Source organism: Athene noctua, chromosome Z (assembly GCF_965140245.1).
Source record: "Athene noctua chromosome Z, bAthNoc1.hap1.1, whole genome shotgun sequence".
In the NCBI taxonomy this organism is placed as follows: Eukaryota; Metazoa; Chordata; class Aves; order Strigiformes; family Strigidae; genus Athene; species Athene noctua.
Genome location: NC_134077.1, coordinates 72,471,373 through 72,488,177, shown reverse-complemented (window position 1 = coordinate 72,488,177; position 16,805 = coordinate 72,471,373). Strand labels below are relative to the sequence as shown.

Below are 16,805 nucleotides of genomic sequence, written 5' to 3'. Positions count from 1 at the left end.
GAAATGAGGACAGCAATGTTCCCACTTATTATTACGTGATTACTTAGAATAATGCCACAGCAACTGAAGATGTTTGTCCTCAGAAAAATAGTATGTGAAAGTATATGACAGATTTAAGATAAGCCAACTGATTTTGCAGTGAAACAGCCGAAAATGCTCATACTCCTTATTGATTCTGTTTTCAGAACTAGTATATTTCAACTGAAATGTACTCTAAGATAAACAAGGCTGTGCTTCATCTAGAAGTGGGCTTTCACATATTAATGAGTGTTGTTACTTTTCCTGTTGCAACATCTTTAAAGTAGCCTTCCTGAAACCAAATTGCAGATGCAGCTATACAATTATACTTAAATTTCATAGATATGACTTATACTGGCAGAATGGCAATTTTCATTCCCAAGGTGGGCAGGTGTGGAATGTTTCCAGGTGTTTATTATCATGTTAAATGAAAATTTCAATTTTAAGTAAAAGGGTTGTTGCAGTTAAGGAACTAACGGCATTTAGACAAGTGTGGTTTGTGGTGAAAGGTTAATTAGTATCATTTTTGTATTGGGAAAAACCCCAGCCCAACCCAAACCAAACAGATCTTAACTGTCCTCCCTTTGCCCCCCCCAAAAACCACCAAAAAACAAAGCAGCCAAAAGCATGGTAAGGTTTTCCCAGCTGTAACATCTGCTATAGTATAAAATCTTTTTTTCCTCTCTACATCTCAGCCTGGTTAAAATACATAATACCTACCTAGTAACACAAATAAGAAATCTAAACAAAGAGTACCTCCATATTCTGCCTCTAGATACAAAATAAAATGTTACTTCTCATCCTTTTGTTGTAGTCGATTATTCAAATGGATTTTTTTGTTTCTTTAGTACATAATGAAAAGCCCAGCTAGTTTGCTTGCTAAAAGGCCCTACATTTTCCTTCACTATTTCACTGACAATAAAATCCATTTCACATACTCATGTTTATTTTTTGTCAGTTCTAAACAAGAACTCATTCTCATTACTCACAGCTTTCCTGCTCACTGGGGACACGTTTACAGTGCAATTTAGCAAGGCCAACATATTGAAGTTACTGATATTATTCTTCCCCTATTATTTCAGACAGCAGTAAGTCAACTGCTATAAACACAGACTGACTCTTGTAAGGAATAGACAGCAGACAGCTTTTGTGAGACTAAATGAAGATTTAAAGCAACCTGACTGAACTTGCTCTGCAGTGGATCAGAAGCATTCACAGGATCTATTTCAGCAGGGGTTCAGTAACCTCCACAGCAAGGTAAAAAACAGGGCAGGAACTTCTTGATCCAGAAGAGCCACACTTGTATATATGACTTGAGACAAATAAATGGAGCATTTCAGTATTTTGTCTGGCATTGATTTCTTTGTAGCAAAAGGTGTGGTCTACAGTGAAAGTCTGGCTGCACTACAATTTATACAAATCACACAATGATGGAGCTACTGGAACGCTTACCGAGCAAATACAATAGTTACATTAACAAGAAGACTACAAAAATGTTACCATTTTGGGTAGCAGCAGTATTGTGTTCACATGTCAGTTTGATTCCACCTACTCTTATTTCTGGAAACTCTCCAGGAGGAATGTTACACTTCAGTGATTTCTTTTGTTGCTGTTTACAAGAATTGTTTTAAGATACATATTAGTTCTAAGCTTAAAAAGGCTGCCTAGTCCCAGAATTCTCAGGTTACTGTAATCACACCTGCCAACTTCAATCTCAATCCTAGTTAATTTATCCAGAGATAACCGATATGGAAATATTTTAAGTTACAGTGAGAGATGCACAATGGCAAGACAACAGATACAAACGTGTAAGGTGGACATGTATGCAAGTGAGTCCAGGCCAGTGTCACATAATAAACCAGTTTAAAGATGAAATTGTCTACCCTTGGTACCACATTGCCCAGTCTTTGTGCCAGCACAAATGCTTCTGTGATCGCTTAATAAACCAGGCGGCAGATCTCCTCTGGATTAAAGCCAACTTTCCCTCATAGATTAGTTTTAGCTGGGTTAGTTCTACAACATAGTTCCTTGCACGAACACCTGACAAAGTAACAAGCATGGAAATAGGACGGCAACAGTAAATTAAAACATGTATTGAAAACACAACTTTGCATATCAGAGATGTGAGAGAAGTACACCAGGCCTTATGGGCTTAGACCACTGTCCTGGTTTCGACCAGGGTAGAGTTAACTTCCGCTCGGCTGCGAGGGAGCACAGCTAGAGGGCTGGGTCCTGATCAGCCACTGGAGCATTTCATACCATGTGATGTCATGCCCAAGGGTATACAGGTGTTGCTGTGGGGGGGTGGTTGCCGAACTCGGTAAGCCACTGTTCCATTTTACCCATTTTCTTTTTGGACTCACTATTGTTACTGTTGTTCTCTTGTTATATTTAGTAAACAATTTCTTTATACTCGAGCTACAAATTTTCTTCTTTTTGTCCCTCCCCTATTTCACTGGGGAGGGGGAGGTGAACGGCCAACCACGTGGCCTCTGCTGCCGCCTGAGTTCAAACCTCAATAGTTTTTAGTGCCCAATGTAGGGCACTGAGGTTTTTTGAGATAACAAAACAGGTAAAATGTGGATTGCTTGGCTCCTTAGGACCTTACCACCTCATTTGCAGTATGTGTTTCCCATGCTCACCTTCCGTGAAGAGTTGGGTTAAGATTTTGTTTCTGTTGTACTGTGATGTTAACCTATGATAGCATGCGGTCATAGGTCCTGGGGCTATTTACAGTTCTGTTTGAGAAATCTGGTGAGTTCAAATATGTTTGGAATGTTGATATAAACATGGTTGCTGTGCTGTTAGGAGCTAGTGTGTTTCTGAATGTGGTTCTGGTTTTGTTCAGAGTTAAGCAACTATTTAAGAATATCACCCGGAAACCTATCCCAAGGTTGGAGAATTATGAGTGGCTGGGGGTGTGGAGTAGAATGGGCAAGTACTTAGAACAGTGGACACCTCCAGTGTTTTGGAGCTTCCCTCCTGCACAGATGCAGAATCCTGAAGAACTAATGAAATATTTGGAAAAAGTATGTTGTCACTCGGGTAATTCCAGAGAGGCACAGCTCATTGCAACATGCTGGGGCCTAGCCCACGCTTACTGGGTGATATTAAACACTGTTCGCCACCCTCAAGAGGAAGAGAAGGGCTCTGCACCTGGTAACCAAGTAACAGAAACTGCAGCCACTACAAGCCCGAGGACAGGCGCTGCAGCTGAACCAGAGAAGCAATCCATGACAGTGTCAGTTGCTCCCATACAGAAGAAGAAATACACAAGAAAATCCCCTCGCAGTGTACAGGGTGATGATGAACGAGGCCCATCATGACAACAGGAGGAGGAGGCTGAACCAGTGATAGTCACCCAATCCTTATCCCCGAGTGAGTTGTGAAACACAAGATTTCAGCCACCATTCAAGTGAGCAACTCATTACCTGGGTGCTGGGACAGTGGGGACAGTAGTATGGAACTAAAGGGAAGGGAGGCGAGGCAGCTGGGATCCCTGTCTAGGGAAAGGGGCATTGACAAAGCCACTGGAAAGAAGACACAAAATCTCAGTCTCTGGAGATGATTTCTGTGAAGTGTGAGGGAGAGGTATCCCTTCAAGGAAGACTTTGCATGTCAACCAAGTAAGCGGACCACTATGGAGAGAGGCATTCAATACTTGAGGGAGCTAGCTGTGAGGAAGGTAGTTTACTATGACCCAGATAATGCCCAGCTATCCACAGATCCAGATGAAGTCCGATGCACCTGGCCCATGTGGAGGACTTTGGTACGGAGCACACCTCATCATATGCCAGTGCTTAGCAGTAACGGACTGGAAAGACAAAGAGGGACCAAGAATGAATGAATTGGCTCGCTGATTATGACAATATGAAGAAAGTGTCTCTTCCCTCATCATCGGCTGTGAAACAATTATCTCAAAATGTCCAGCAACTTAGGGAGAACATGTCCTACTCCACACCTGCACAGACCAGAATCTCAGCTATAATGAACAATCACTTCTCTACTGGAGAGAACCAGTACACACCACGGGGGAAGCTGTGGCATTGCCTGTGTGACCATGGAGAAGACATGAAGAAATGGGATGGAAAACCTAACTACGTCCTGGAAAAGCAGGTATGTGAGCTGAAAGGAAGAACAAGCATAGAACGTCATCCTTTCAGGAGAAATGCTGCTCCGGTTGCCGGTTATCAAGATGAAGCTGAAACCCCCGCACACCACACTAACCCATATGTCGTTAGCGGGTATTATGACCAACATTAGAGGGGCCCTGCCTCCAGCCAGGTGGAGGACAGGGACAACCGAGTTTACTGGACTGTGTGGATTCGATGGCCTGGCACATCTGACCCCCAGCAGTATAAGGCTCCAGTGGACACTGGTGCTCAATGCTCCCTAATGCCATCAAATTTTAAAGGAGCAGAACCCATCTGTATTTCAGGAGTGACAGGGGGTCTCAACAGCTGACTGTACTGGAGGCCGAGGTGAGCCTAAGTGGGAAAGAGTGGGAAAAACAACCCACTGTGACTGGCCCAGACACTCCATGCATTCTTGGCATAGTTTATCTCAGAAGAGGGTATTTTAAGGACCCAAAAGGCTATCAGTGGGCTTTCGGTATAGCTGCCTGTTGAGCTTTGAACTTAGCTGGCAGCCAGAAGCCACATGGCTGGCCATTCACTTCCCCTCCCCCCAGTGAAATAGGGCAGGGACAAAATGAAGAAAATTTGTAGGTTGAATAAAAAGAAATGATTTATTAAATATAACAAGAGAGTAACAGTAACAATAGCGAGTCCAAAAAAACTGGGTAAAATGCAGCAGTGACTTACCAAGCACGGTGACCACTCCCACAGCAACACATGACCAGACTGGAATGGAGCCCAAAAACTGCACACGCCCACCTGTATCCCTGGACATGATGTCATGTGGTATGAAATACTCCAATGACTGACCGGGATCAGTCCCCTAGCTGTGCTCCCTCTCCATCCAGGGACAGTTAACTCTATCCTGGTTGAAACCAGGACACTGCCTTGGAAACAGAAGGAATTAAACAGCTGTCTGTGTTACCTGGTCTCTCAGAGGATCCTTCTGTTGTGGGACTGCTGAGGGTCAAAGAAAAATGGGTGCTAACCGCCACTACAACAGTGCACTGATGGCAATACCACACCAATCAAGACTCTGTAATCCCTATCTATAAACTGATCCATCAGCTAAAGAGCCAAGGAGTCATAAGCAAGACATGCTCCCCTTCTAAGAGCCCCACAGGGCCAGTGTGAAAGTCTAATGGAGAGTGGAGATTGACAGTGGACTATCGTGGCCTGAATGAAGTCACGCCACTGCTGAGTGCTGCCGTGCCAGACATGTTGGAACTGCATATGAACTGGAGTCGAAGGTGGCCAAGTGGTCTGCCACGATTGATATTGCCAACGCATTTTTCTCCATCCCTCTGGCAGCAGAGTTCAGGCCACAGTTTGCTTTTACCTGGAGGGGTGTCCAATACACCTGGAATCGACTGCCCCAGGGGTGGAAACACATTTGCCCCACCATTTGCCATGGACTGATCCATGCTGCACTGGAACAAGGTGAAGCCCCAGAACATTTACAATACACTGATGGCATCATTATATGGGGTAATACAGCAGAGTAAGTTTTTAAGAAAGGGGAAAAAATAATCTAAATCCTTCTGAGAGCTGGTTTTGCCATAAAGCGCAGTAAAGTCAAGGGACCTGCACAAGAGATGCAGTTCTTAGGAGTAAAATGGACGTCATTAGGAGTAAGATGGACATCATCAGATTCCAATGGAGGTGATTAATAAAATAACAGCTATGTCCCCAAAAACTAACAGAAAAAAACCACAAGCTTTCTTGGGTGTTGTGGATTTCTGGAGACTGGCACATTCCAAATTACAGTCAGACTGTCAGCCCTCTCTATCAAGTGACTCAGAAAAAGAATGATTTTGTATGGGGCCCAGAGCAGCGACAGGCTTTTGAACAAATTAAGTAAGAAATAGTTCATGAAGTAGCCCTCAGCCTAGTCTGGGCAGGACAAGATGTTAAAAATGTGCTTTACGCTGCAGCAGGGAAGAATGGCCCTACCTGGAGTGTCTGGCAGAGAGCACCAGGGGAGACTCGGGGTCGAGCCCTGGGATTTGGGGTCAGGGATAGAGAGGATCAGAAGACTGCTACACTCCAACTGCAAAGGAGATACTGGCAGCATATGGAGGGGTTCGAGCTGCTTCAGAGGAGATTGGGACTGAAGCACAGCTCCTCCTGGCACCCCGACTGCCAGTGCTGGGCTGGGTGTTCAGAGGGAGTGTCCCCTCTACACACCGTGCAACTGATGCCTCGTGGAGTAAATGGGTCACATTAATCACACAAGGGGTCAAATAGGGAGCCCTAGCTGTCTGGGAATATTGGAAGTGATCACAGATTGGCCAGAAAGCAAAGATTTTGAAATGGCACCGGAGGAAGAGGTAGCACATGCTGAAGAGGCCCCACCATATAATAAACTACTGGATAACGAGAAGCAATATGCCCTGTTTACCGACGGGTCCTGTCGCATTGTGGGGAAACAGCGAAGGTGTAATGCAGCTGTGTGGAGCCCCACACGATGGGTTTCTGAAGCTGCTGAAGGAGAAGATGAATCAAGTCAGTTCACAGAGGTGAAATCTGTCCTGTTGGCCTTGGATATCGCTGAGTGAGAGAAGTGGCTGGTGCTCTACCTCTGCACTGACTCATGGATGGTGGCAAATGCCTTGTGGAGGTGATTACAGCAGTGGAAGCGGAGCAAGTACACCATGTAGACACTCATGTACCCAAGAGCCGGGCCACTGAAGAACATCAGGACAACCAACAGGCGGATCAGGCTGCCAAGATTAAGGTGGCTCAAGCAGATCTGGACTGGCAACATAAGGGTGAACAATTTCTGCCTCACTGGGCTCATGACTCCTCAAGCCATCAGGGAAGAGATGCGACATACAGATGGGCTCGTGACTGAGGAGTGGACTTAACCATGCTATTGCACAGGTAATCCAGGAATGCGAGACATGTGCTACGATCAAGCAAGCCAAACGGTTAAAACCCATGTGGTATGGAAGATGATGGTCAAAATATAAATATGGGGAGGCCTGGCAGATTGATTATATCACGCTCCCACAAACTCGGCAAGGCAAACACTATGTGCTTACAATGGTGGAAGCAGCCACTGGATGGTTGGAAACTCATGCCGTGTCCCATGCCACTGCCCAGAACACCATTGTAGGCCTTGAGGAGAAAGTCTAATGGCAGCATGGCACGCCAGAAAGATTGAGTCAGATAATGGGACACATTTCCAAAACAACCTCATAGACACCTGGGCCAAAGAACATGGCATGGAGTGGATATATCACATTCCCTACCATGCACCAGCCTCTGGGAAAACTGAGAGATACAACGAGTAGCTAAATAGAAACTACACTGAGAGCAATGGGTGGTGGAACTCTCAAATACTGGGACGTGCATTTAGCAAAAGCCACCTGGTTAGTCAGTCCCAGATGACGTGCCAAGCAAGCTGGCCCTGCTCAATCTAACCTCCTACATTCTGGGTTAGGGATGAAGCCCCCATACTGAGCATTAGGAATATGTCAGGGAAGACTGTCTGGGTTACTCCTGTACCAGGTAAAGGTAAACCCATGAGTGGGATTACTTTTGCTCAAGGACCTGAGTGCACTTGGTGGGTAATGCAGAAGGACGGAGAAGTCCGATGTGTGCCTCAGGGAGATTTGATTTTAGGTGAGAATAGCCAATGAACTGGACTATCAAATAACCCTGTTATTGCAATTGGTGCCTCGCAACATCCCCATGCCACATCCTAAGACTCCTGCTCCACCGACTGAGCCAACTCTGCCTCAATCCTCAGCTTTATAGACTGTCATGACAGATTGAACCCGAAGTTATGGACCAAATGAACTCAGAAGATATTGTGGAAGGATGGCCCATAGACTAAAGGAATGATATCTGTGAGACTTGGGCAAAAGAGGTTGTGATTCCTTAGGATGTCTTTGGAACCTGAGTACGACATCAATGGTATGGAATAAGGGGTGGAGACTGCTCTGGCTTTGGCCAGGATAGAGTTAAATTGCACTGGGTTGAGAGGGAGCACAGCTAGAGGGTCAGTCCCGATCAGACACTGGAGTATTTCATACTATATGATGTCATGCGCAGGGATACAGGTGGGCACAGGCTCTCTCGGGAGGTCTCAATTTTCAGATTCCAGTCCAGTTGCGTGTTGCTGGGGGGGGGGGTGGGGTGGGGGTGGTAGCCGCCATTGGTAAGCCACTGCTGCATTTTACCCGTTTCCTTTTGGACTCACTATTGTTACTGTTGTTCTCTTGTTACATTTGTCAATTTCTTTCTATTCAATCTACGAATTTTCATCTTTTTGTTCCTCCGCTACTTCACCAAAGAGGGGGGAGGTGAACAGCCAGCCACGTCGTGTCTGGCTGCCAGCTGAGTTCAAACCTCAACAACCACAGTACCGATTAATTTTCTTGTTGAACTTTTATTTTTAATAAAGCCTTTTTATACCACTGAGTAAATGCAATCATCACTGGTTTACAGTCCACAATAAAAAAAACCCACATTTAAAAGTCACAGATTTCTTAAGGGGAGAGAAAAATAATGTACAAATTTAACTCAAACTGAAAAGAAAAGCAGCTCCTTCAACTATAACCAAGTCAGGACACTGCACAAAAAGATGCCTTCTGCAAAATCTTCAAAGAAAGGTTGTCAAGACTCCTAATGTAACAGTCATGTTAGAAGCAGAATTTTGCAGTAGCATGCCTTGGCACTTCTTTGTTGCAAATGCCTGGACTTGGGGGCGGGAAGGAAGAGTTCTGATGTGTGATATATGTGGTATCCTTTCTCTAACAGCCGTGTTAAGTGTCTATTCAGAGATGAACTAGATCAAATTCTAATCAAGTTCTCAAAGTGGGAAAGCAGTTTACAGTTTAGGACAGGGCAGCTTTTTACATGTCAGCCTACACAAACCCTGTGCTGTGAAATCTAAACTTCCAAGGACTTAAGGAAAACCCTAATACTTTCCTACTTAAATATTAAAAATACAAGTATGACTGAAACTCCCTAATAATTCTACCTGTGCCTAAGAATTAAGCTTTGAAACTAATGAAAAAAGCAAAATATTTTAAGCCAAAAACGAAATTCCTATGCTGTAAAAGCTGTACTACACCAAGAAACATATACAAATATATATGCCAGCCACTCCTCAACTATTATTACTAAAAGTAGAAAGGATAAAGTTTTCTTTCTGAAATCTAGGGCAGTGGAGAAAAGTCTGCTCTCAACAGATTTGAAAAAAAACCCTTAAAACATAACAAGAAGCAGCATATACAGTGAGCTTGATATCCTCTGGAATACAGACTAAAAGACTTTAAAAAAAAAAACAGAAACTTGAACAAATGTAAAGGCTTTTCACAACCTCAGGTAAACCCTGGGAAGACACTTTAACATTCCATAACTGAAATGTTTTGCAGGAATGATAACGAAAAAAATCACGATAGATCCTAATAAAAAACCTATTGTGAGTGAGTGTTCATTCATTGCTGAAAACCATGGCTGGGTGTTCAGCCATTCACAGAATCACAGAATCATCTACGCTGGAAAAGAACTTGAAGGTCATCTAGTCCAACCATTAACCTAACACTGACAGTTCCCAACTACACCAGATCCCTCAGCACTGAATTGACCCAACTCTTAAAACTCTCCAGGGATGGGGACTCCACCACTGCCCTGGGCAGCCCATTCCAACGCCCAACAACCTCTTCTGGAAAGAAATACTTCCTAATATATAGTCTAAACCTTCCCTGGCACAACTGACTCTTGTCCTATTGCTTGTTACTTGGTTCAAGAGGCTCATCCCCATCTCTCTGCACCCTCCTTTCAGGAAGCTGTAGAGGGCGATGAGGTCTCCCCTCAGCCTCCTCTTCTCCAGACTAAACACCCCCAGTTCCCTCAGCTGCTCCTCGTAAGACCTGTGCTCCAGACCCTGCACCAGCTCCGTTTCCCTTCTCTGGACACGCTTGAGTCATTCAATGTCCTTTTTGTAGTGAGGGGCCCAAAACTGAACCCAGACGTCGAGGTGCGGCCTCACCAGTGCCAGTACAGGGGTCAGATCCCTTCCCTGTCCCTGCTGGCCACGCTATTGCTGACACAAGCCAGGATGCCATTGGCCTTCTTGGCCCCCTGGGCACACTGCTGGCTCCTGTGCAGCCAGCTGTCAGTCAACACCCCCAGGTCCTTCTCTGACTGGCAGCTCTCCAGCCACTCCTCCCCAAGCCTGTAGCGCTGCCGGGGGTTGTTGTGGCCCAAGGGCAGCCCCCGGCATTTGGCCTTATTGACACTCACACAGTTGGCCTCAGCCCATGGCTCCAGCCTGTCCAGGTCTCTCTGCAGAGCCTCCCTGCCCTCGAGCAGATCAACACTCCCACCCAACTTGGGGTCACCTGCAAACTGACTGAGGGTGCACTCGATCCCCTCTTCTAGATCATCAATACAGATGTTAAACAGGAGTGGCCCCAAAACCGAGCCCTGGGGGACACCACTCGTGACCGGCGCCAACTGGATTTAACTCCCTTCACCACAACTCTCTGGGCCCGGCCATCCTGACAGTTTTTTACCCAGCAAAGCGTGTGCCCATCCAGCCACGAACAGTCATTTTTGCCAGGAGAATGCTGTGGGAAACAGTGTCAAAGGCCTTGCTAGAGTCAAGGTAGACAACATCCACAGCCTTTCCCTCACCCAATAAGCAGGTCGCCCTGTTGTAGAAGGAGATCAGGTTTGTCAAGCAGGACCTGCCTTTCACAGACCCATGCTGACTGGGCCTGAGCATCTGGTTGTCCCGCATGTGTTGTGTGATGGCACTCAGGATGAGCTGCTCCGTCAGCTTCCTGGGCACCGAAGTCAAGCTGACAGGCCTGTAATTTCCCAGATCATCCTTCCGACCCTTCTTATATATGGGTGTCACAGTGGCCAATTTCTAATCTGTTGGGACCTCCCGGTCAGCCGGGACTGCTGGTAAATGATGGAAAGTGGCTTGGCGAGCACCCCAGCCAGCTCCTTCAGCACCCTTGGGTGTATCCCATCCAGTTCCCTAGAGTGATGTATGTCCATGTGATGCAGGAGATCATTGACCATCTCCTCCTGGAACGCAGTGGAGTTGTTCTCCCAGTCTCTGTCTTCTGCTGACGAGGCTGGATTCCCTCAGCACAACTCATCTTTTTATTAAAGACTGAGGCAACAAAGTCATTAAGCACTCATTGCCACGTTTCCTTCTGCATCTAGCAGGGGATGGAGGCTCTCCCCTGGTCTTTCTTTTGGTGTTGAAGTACTTACAGAAACATTTCTCATTATATTTGACTGCTGAAGCCAGATTAATTTCTAGCTGGGCTTTAGACCTCCTGATTTTCGCCCTGCACAGCCTCACGGCATCTTTGTAATCATTGTGAGTGGCTAGCCCAGGGTTTCCCACATTATCTTAATGAATCTACAATACTTCCAGAAGTTCATTTTGCTTTCTTCCTAAAAATTCCTTTTAAAAGTCTTTCTAGAGTGCATGCTCAACTGTGTCATTCAAGGACAGTGTCATCACAACACACATGGTCAGTGTTTGCCCTTCAAACATATTATTTCTTACATTATTGTTCATATAAATTTCAAAATATTATTCTATCTTGAACCGAGTTTTCAAAAACTTTGATTTCAGCTGTCTTCAGAAATGAAATAACATATATTAAACTATTTTAAAGGTAACTCATTAGATATAACACTTACCTGTGCCGTTTCTGTCATTTTCTGTTCAAAATCAGATTTAAATGCAGCGTATTTCTCCACATACAGTTTATAGGTATCTGTAGCTTTTTTGGATTTAACTGCTGCCTGTAGACCAGTACAAAAAAGTGTCAAATGTCACACATACAATCTGATCCATGGTTTTTAAAGTCACTATTTACAGAAAGCCTAGGATGATCTATAAGAAGTATTCAGGGGCATATCAAAACAGTGAAATGTCATAACAAAATTTCACTACCATATAACTCAGATTCCAGCCATAAGACGTTTCTATTTAAAGCTATACATAAACCACGTAAAAAGTTAACAAAGAAACTACCTCATTTAAATCCCTTCCCTTTATCAGCAATTACATATTTATAACATACTTATTTTCAAAACAAATTTGTATTGCCGAAGTTAACTATTTAGCTTCTGTCAAATATTCAGATCTGCAAGAGAAAAACATGATGAAAGCAGGGTTGGAATACAGAGCAAAGAGTTATTTGTGCAATTCTGAAATAGTCCACTGTAAAAAAAAAACCACCAAAAAAGCACAGTTCTCTGTTAGAACTGAAGAAATTAAAAAGTACAGTCATTACATCAGTGGAAATTTTAAGATGAAGAGATATTTGAAAGTGAAGTTAATACAGAACATACTGATGGCCAGATGTATGCACCCCAGTGTTGTTTATAGTAGTCTTGTTCGCTTTATAATTTATAGATTTTTTTTCATTATTTGTTGCTAATGAACCAACATAATCTCTCTGGGAACACGACAAAATACAAGACAATCCCAATACTACATGGAGAACAAAACTGAATGAAGTGATTTTTTATGGTAGAGAAAAAGTTATTTTCAAAGCTTACAGCCTGACACATATGAGATGGGAGTTTTTCAAACTTCTGATATTCTTGCTATTTTCAAGTTAAAAGCCAAAGAAAATAAAAATAATCTTGAACACCAGCTTTTTTTCTAGCTTATTTGTTCAACATGCCTACTTTATCTCATTGAACTTTTCCATCAGTTGTAACTCAAAAGTATTCCTGAATTAATAATGACATTAGTAAAGACAGCTATGTATTTAATACCTGTTCTAGTTCTGAATAACTCTTCTCCTCTCTTTCAAATTAATTTCATCTGACTCATAGTAAAACCAGAAACTATTGCTGACTTGCAACGACTTTTAAAGCTGACCACTATCTAAAACTTTCAAATGAATTAATACAAAGATGCCCTCTGGAAAGACAAAGTTATATTCTGCAATTTCCAATAGAAATTTAACTGAAAATCTTGAGTAAAAGTATAGCATTAGCACTTATTCACGTGGGGAAACATCAACGAGGACTTCAAAGGAAGATGAACCAAAGCTACATTTCTTTTTTTCCAGTTACAAGAAAGCTTAAGCAGATCTTAGTCACATAGTTTTCTAAACCCAGCATAACAGAACCTGAAAATACTTCACTGTATGAATAATATGAATCTTTCAGGAATTAAAAGAAGAGCATGGCAGGTTTTATCAAACCCATCAGTTACTTGTCCTCAGTTTTACTTCTCACATTCTCACTCTTGCACATTCACACAGGGGAATTACCAAGAAGAAAACAGTACTATTTGTCTCCCAAACGCCATTTACTATGCTGAAAGTTCAAGGTGCTCTATGAACACTTGCTTTTAAAAATAGTTGTCTGCTCTGCAATAAGATCATTCCAAACTTAACCATTGAAAATTAAAGAAACGCCAAGAGAAAATACTTCAAAAATAAGTTTTTTCATAAAGCATTATGTAATTGAACCCCATATGCATGAGTTTCCATCTCTTGTAATTGTGTTTAATGATGAGCAGAATCTGAGTGTAATGTGCTGAAGAGCATCTACAAAAACCAACTACTCAGCAGGACAGACAAAACAATAACACACTTGAACATTGTACGATTAATTAGTAATCTCTTCTGAAAAAGGATGTGTCAATTCTCAGGTGCAGCAATTGCTACAACTCTGTTTAGCAGATTTACAGTAAGTGAAAGAATAAGAATCAGTCAAGAATTTTTTGTCGAGTCACTATAAATAGAGAAGCTCACATGTCAGAGGACAACAGGAAATTATTACACAAGTTAACACTAACTTTCAGCTGCAATTAAAATTGCAAGGTCTCAGATATCTCCTCAGATTCTTCAATAAAGTACTTCTCCAAATATGTGGCTTTGTCATAAACTTTTAGCATATTGGTGCAGATCCCCTGCTTTCTGATAAAGTAGTTATCCTGCAATTTTGATAGAACACATTCTTCATGTGCTAAAAGTAATAAACCTATTCTCTGCCTATAAATAAATTATTATCTTTGTCACCATGTTTCTGAAATTACAAGTGTAAATTTGAATAAAGACATGACTGAAGAGATATGACAGTCAGTTACCTGCTCCCACTGGCAACAATTTTTAAGTGCTTACCAAGCACTCAACTATGGCCTAATTTTCAAACAGAAGTATCTAGACAAGATGCATAAAACAGTAAAAAAAAGCTACATCCTATACTGTTTCCTCTTTCTCCCTTCTCATGTAGACGTCAGTCAAACTGCTCACTCCTTCTCCGCTCTCATATAGACATCAGTCAAACTGAATGTTATTTTGTATCCAACTGAACAAGAATACTGTTACATATTAAAAACAAGCCTTCTATCAAGTCAACTTTTCCTACTGAGAAGTTTCAATCTATTTACAAGAATTCAGAATATTTATACTTGGAATAGATTGGCAGAAAAACATGTCAAGAATCCAACACTGACTCATTTGCGACAGAAGCTAGGAAAAAAAAAGCTAGATTTAGACTGAAGTTAAAACAATCAGAACATGGTCAATAGCATCACTTTTGTCATCAGTGAAAAAGACAATAACCAACTCTTATCTGCTCCAAGATAGCAGTATAAAAGGCACTAAGATCATTCTAACAAGAAGAGAGTCCTACAAAGATCAGGTAATCAAAATGGAAATAGACAGAGGTATCAAGTTTAAAAAGTTAGACACATGGAAACATGTCCTCTTTCCTCTACTACTTAGTTTCCTGGAAAGAGGAGAATGTTACAGTGATGCCAGCTGGTCAAGGGAAGTGATCCTTCTCCTCTGCTCTGCACTGGTGAGGCCACACCTGGAATACTGTGTCCAGTTCTTGGATGTCCATTGCAGGAGAGACATGGATGTACTGAAGAGACTCCAGTAAAGGGCCACAAAGATGATGAAGGGACTGAAGCATCAGTCCCATGAGGAAAGCTGGGAGAGCTGGGACACTTCAGTCTGGAGAAGGGAAGGCTCAGGGTGGGGATCTTATATATAGATACAAATAACTGAAGGGAGGGTACATAAAAGACAGACCCAGGCTGTTTCCAGTGGTGCCCAGTGACAGAACCACAGGCAATGGGGTAGACTGAAACACAGGAGGTTCCCTCTGAACATCAGGAAACACTTTTCCCGTGAGGGTGACTGAACAGTGAAACAGGTTGGCTAGAGAGGTTGTGGAGTCTCTACCCTTGAAGAAATTCAAAAGCCATCTGGACACGGTCCTGGGCACCTGGCTCTAGCTGGCCCTGCTTAAGCAGCAGGGTTGGAGAGGGACCTCCCTTTCAACCTCAGCTATTTTGTGATTCTGTGAATGGATCAAACTCTGCCATAGCCCAAGGACAGTACTAAATATGACATCAAGATACTCATCTCCTGGGTTTTTGCACCCTGAAACTCGAACCTTTTAGGTTAGCATTGGAAGTAATGCTGACTTGTTTTTATTCTCAGTGGAATAGACTTCCAATACTCTTTTAATTAGCTACTTTCTCTCACTGAAGGGACAACACAAAACCTCCTCAATTCAATAACAAGGGCATTGAGTGTTCGTCTATTTATCTAAGGAAATTTATCCAAAAACATAACAGATGCTGAAACAATTATATGCAATTTCTGTAAAAGCCACTAAACAAAATTATCGTATGATGCAGGTATTTACAAAGTAATGACTGCAGTGCAGTTAGAACATAACTAGATCTTCAAAATATCATGCACATTACAACAGAGCCACAACTACTGCTTTTATCTAGCCCTTTCTGAGCATTTCACTTACTAATACAAGGTGAACATATTACTGATGGACAACACAATTAATTAAATTACTACGTCACAGAACTACCTTATCAACTTCTCTCTGTGTTGCTCCTTCTTTTTTCAAACGTTCTTGTTCCACACACTTTGTATTGTAGTTTTCCTTTGATTTCTGTAAGGCCTGAGTGATACTTTGAATATTTTGCACTGCTTCCAATGTTCCTGAAACATCTTCTTTAGTCTGCCAAATATCACATGGTTGTCAAAACCAAACCACTTTAATTTTAATGTTAACAAATCATGGACATGCATAAGAAGAAAATTAATAACCTTTTTATAAGCTTTGATTTGTTCATCTCCGTACTTATGAACTTCTTTTATTAGCTCTTGCAATCTCCGCACAAGATCCAAGTGACAGCTTGCTAGTTTTTCTGTCGAGGTTTTGAAAACATCCCAAACTGGTGCAAATGTCCTAGATAGAGGAAAAAAAAAATTAAATGTTAATGTTTCCCTTTAGTTAGCTGTAATTTTTTAAAATAGTGTTACAGTATAATTGACAAGTTTATAAAAGTTCACTTGTGTTCCTAAAACTGAAACAAAAAAAGCCCCAACTGCTAGAAATTCTGAATAGGTTTCAAATGTACTTGGAATCCTATCTACTTATTTCTCCATGCTTTATGTTTCACCTGTACTGACTCTAAGTGAACTTTGCTGTGTTTTACTCATTAATATTATCAGCAGCGCACAACAATGCCAAGTGGTATTCCTAAAGATGATGCAAGAGCAGCTGAAAATAATTCAATGTATAGAAGTGGTTTTATGTGTATGCTTGAGTAAGCATATCAGAAATTATTTGGTTAGTTAAGTTTCTAGTTGTCTTACATCATTA

At 42.4% G+C, this 16,805-nt stretch overlaps 1 protein-coding gene across 3 annotated transcripts in view; it reads right to left on the bottom strand.

The window, feature by feature from the left end:
• The window catches only part of FCHO2 (FCH and mu domain containing endocytic adaptor 2), a 110,412-nt gene that overhangs the window by 73,134 nt on the left and 20,473 nt on the right, over positions 1–16,805 (bottom strand). For all 3 annotated transcript variants that reach the window (XM_074933287.1, XM_074933288.1, XM_074933289.1), the window contains exons 4-6: positions 16,247–16,388; positions 16,005–16,157; positions 11,838–11,942 (exon numbers count right to left, since the gene is read on the bottom strand). In XM_074933287.1, coding sequence (XP_074789388.1) covers positions 11,838–11,942; positions 16,005–16,157; positions 16,247–16,388 — 400 coding nt within the window. The remainder of the gene's footprint in view (positions 1–11,837; positions 11,943–16,004; positions 16,158–16,246; positions 16,389–16,805) is intronic.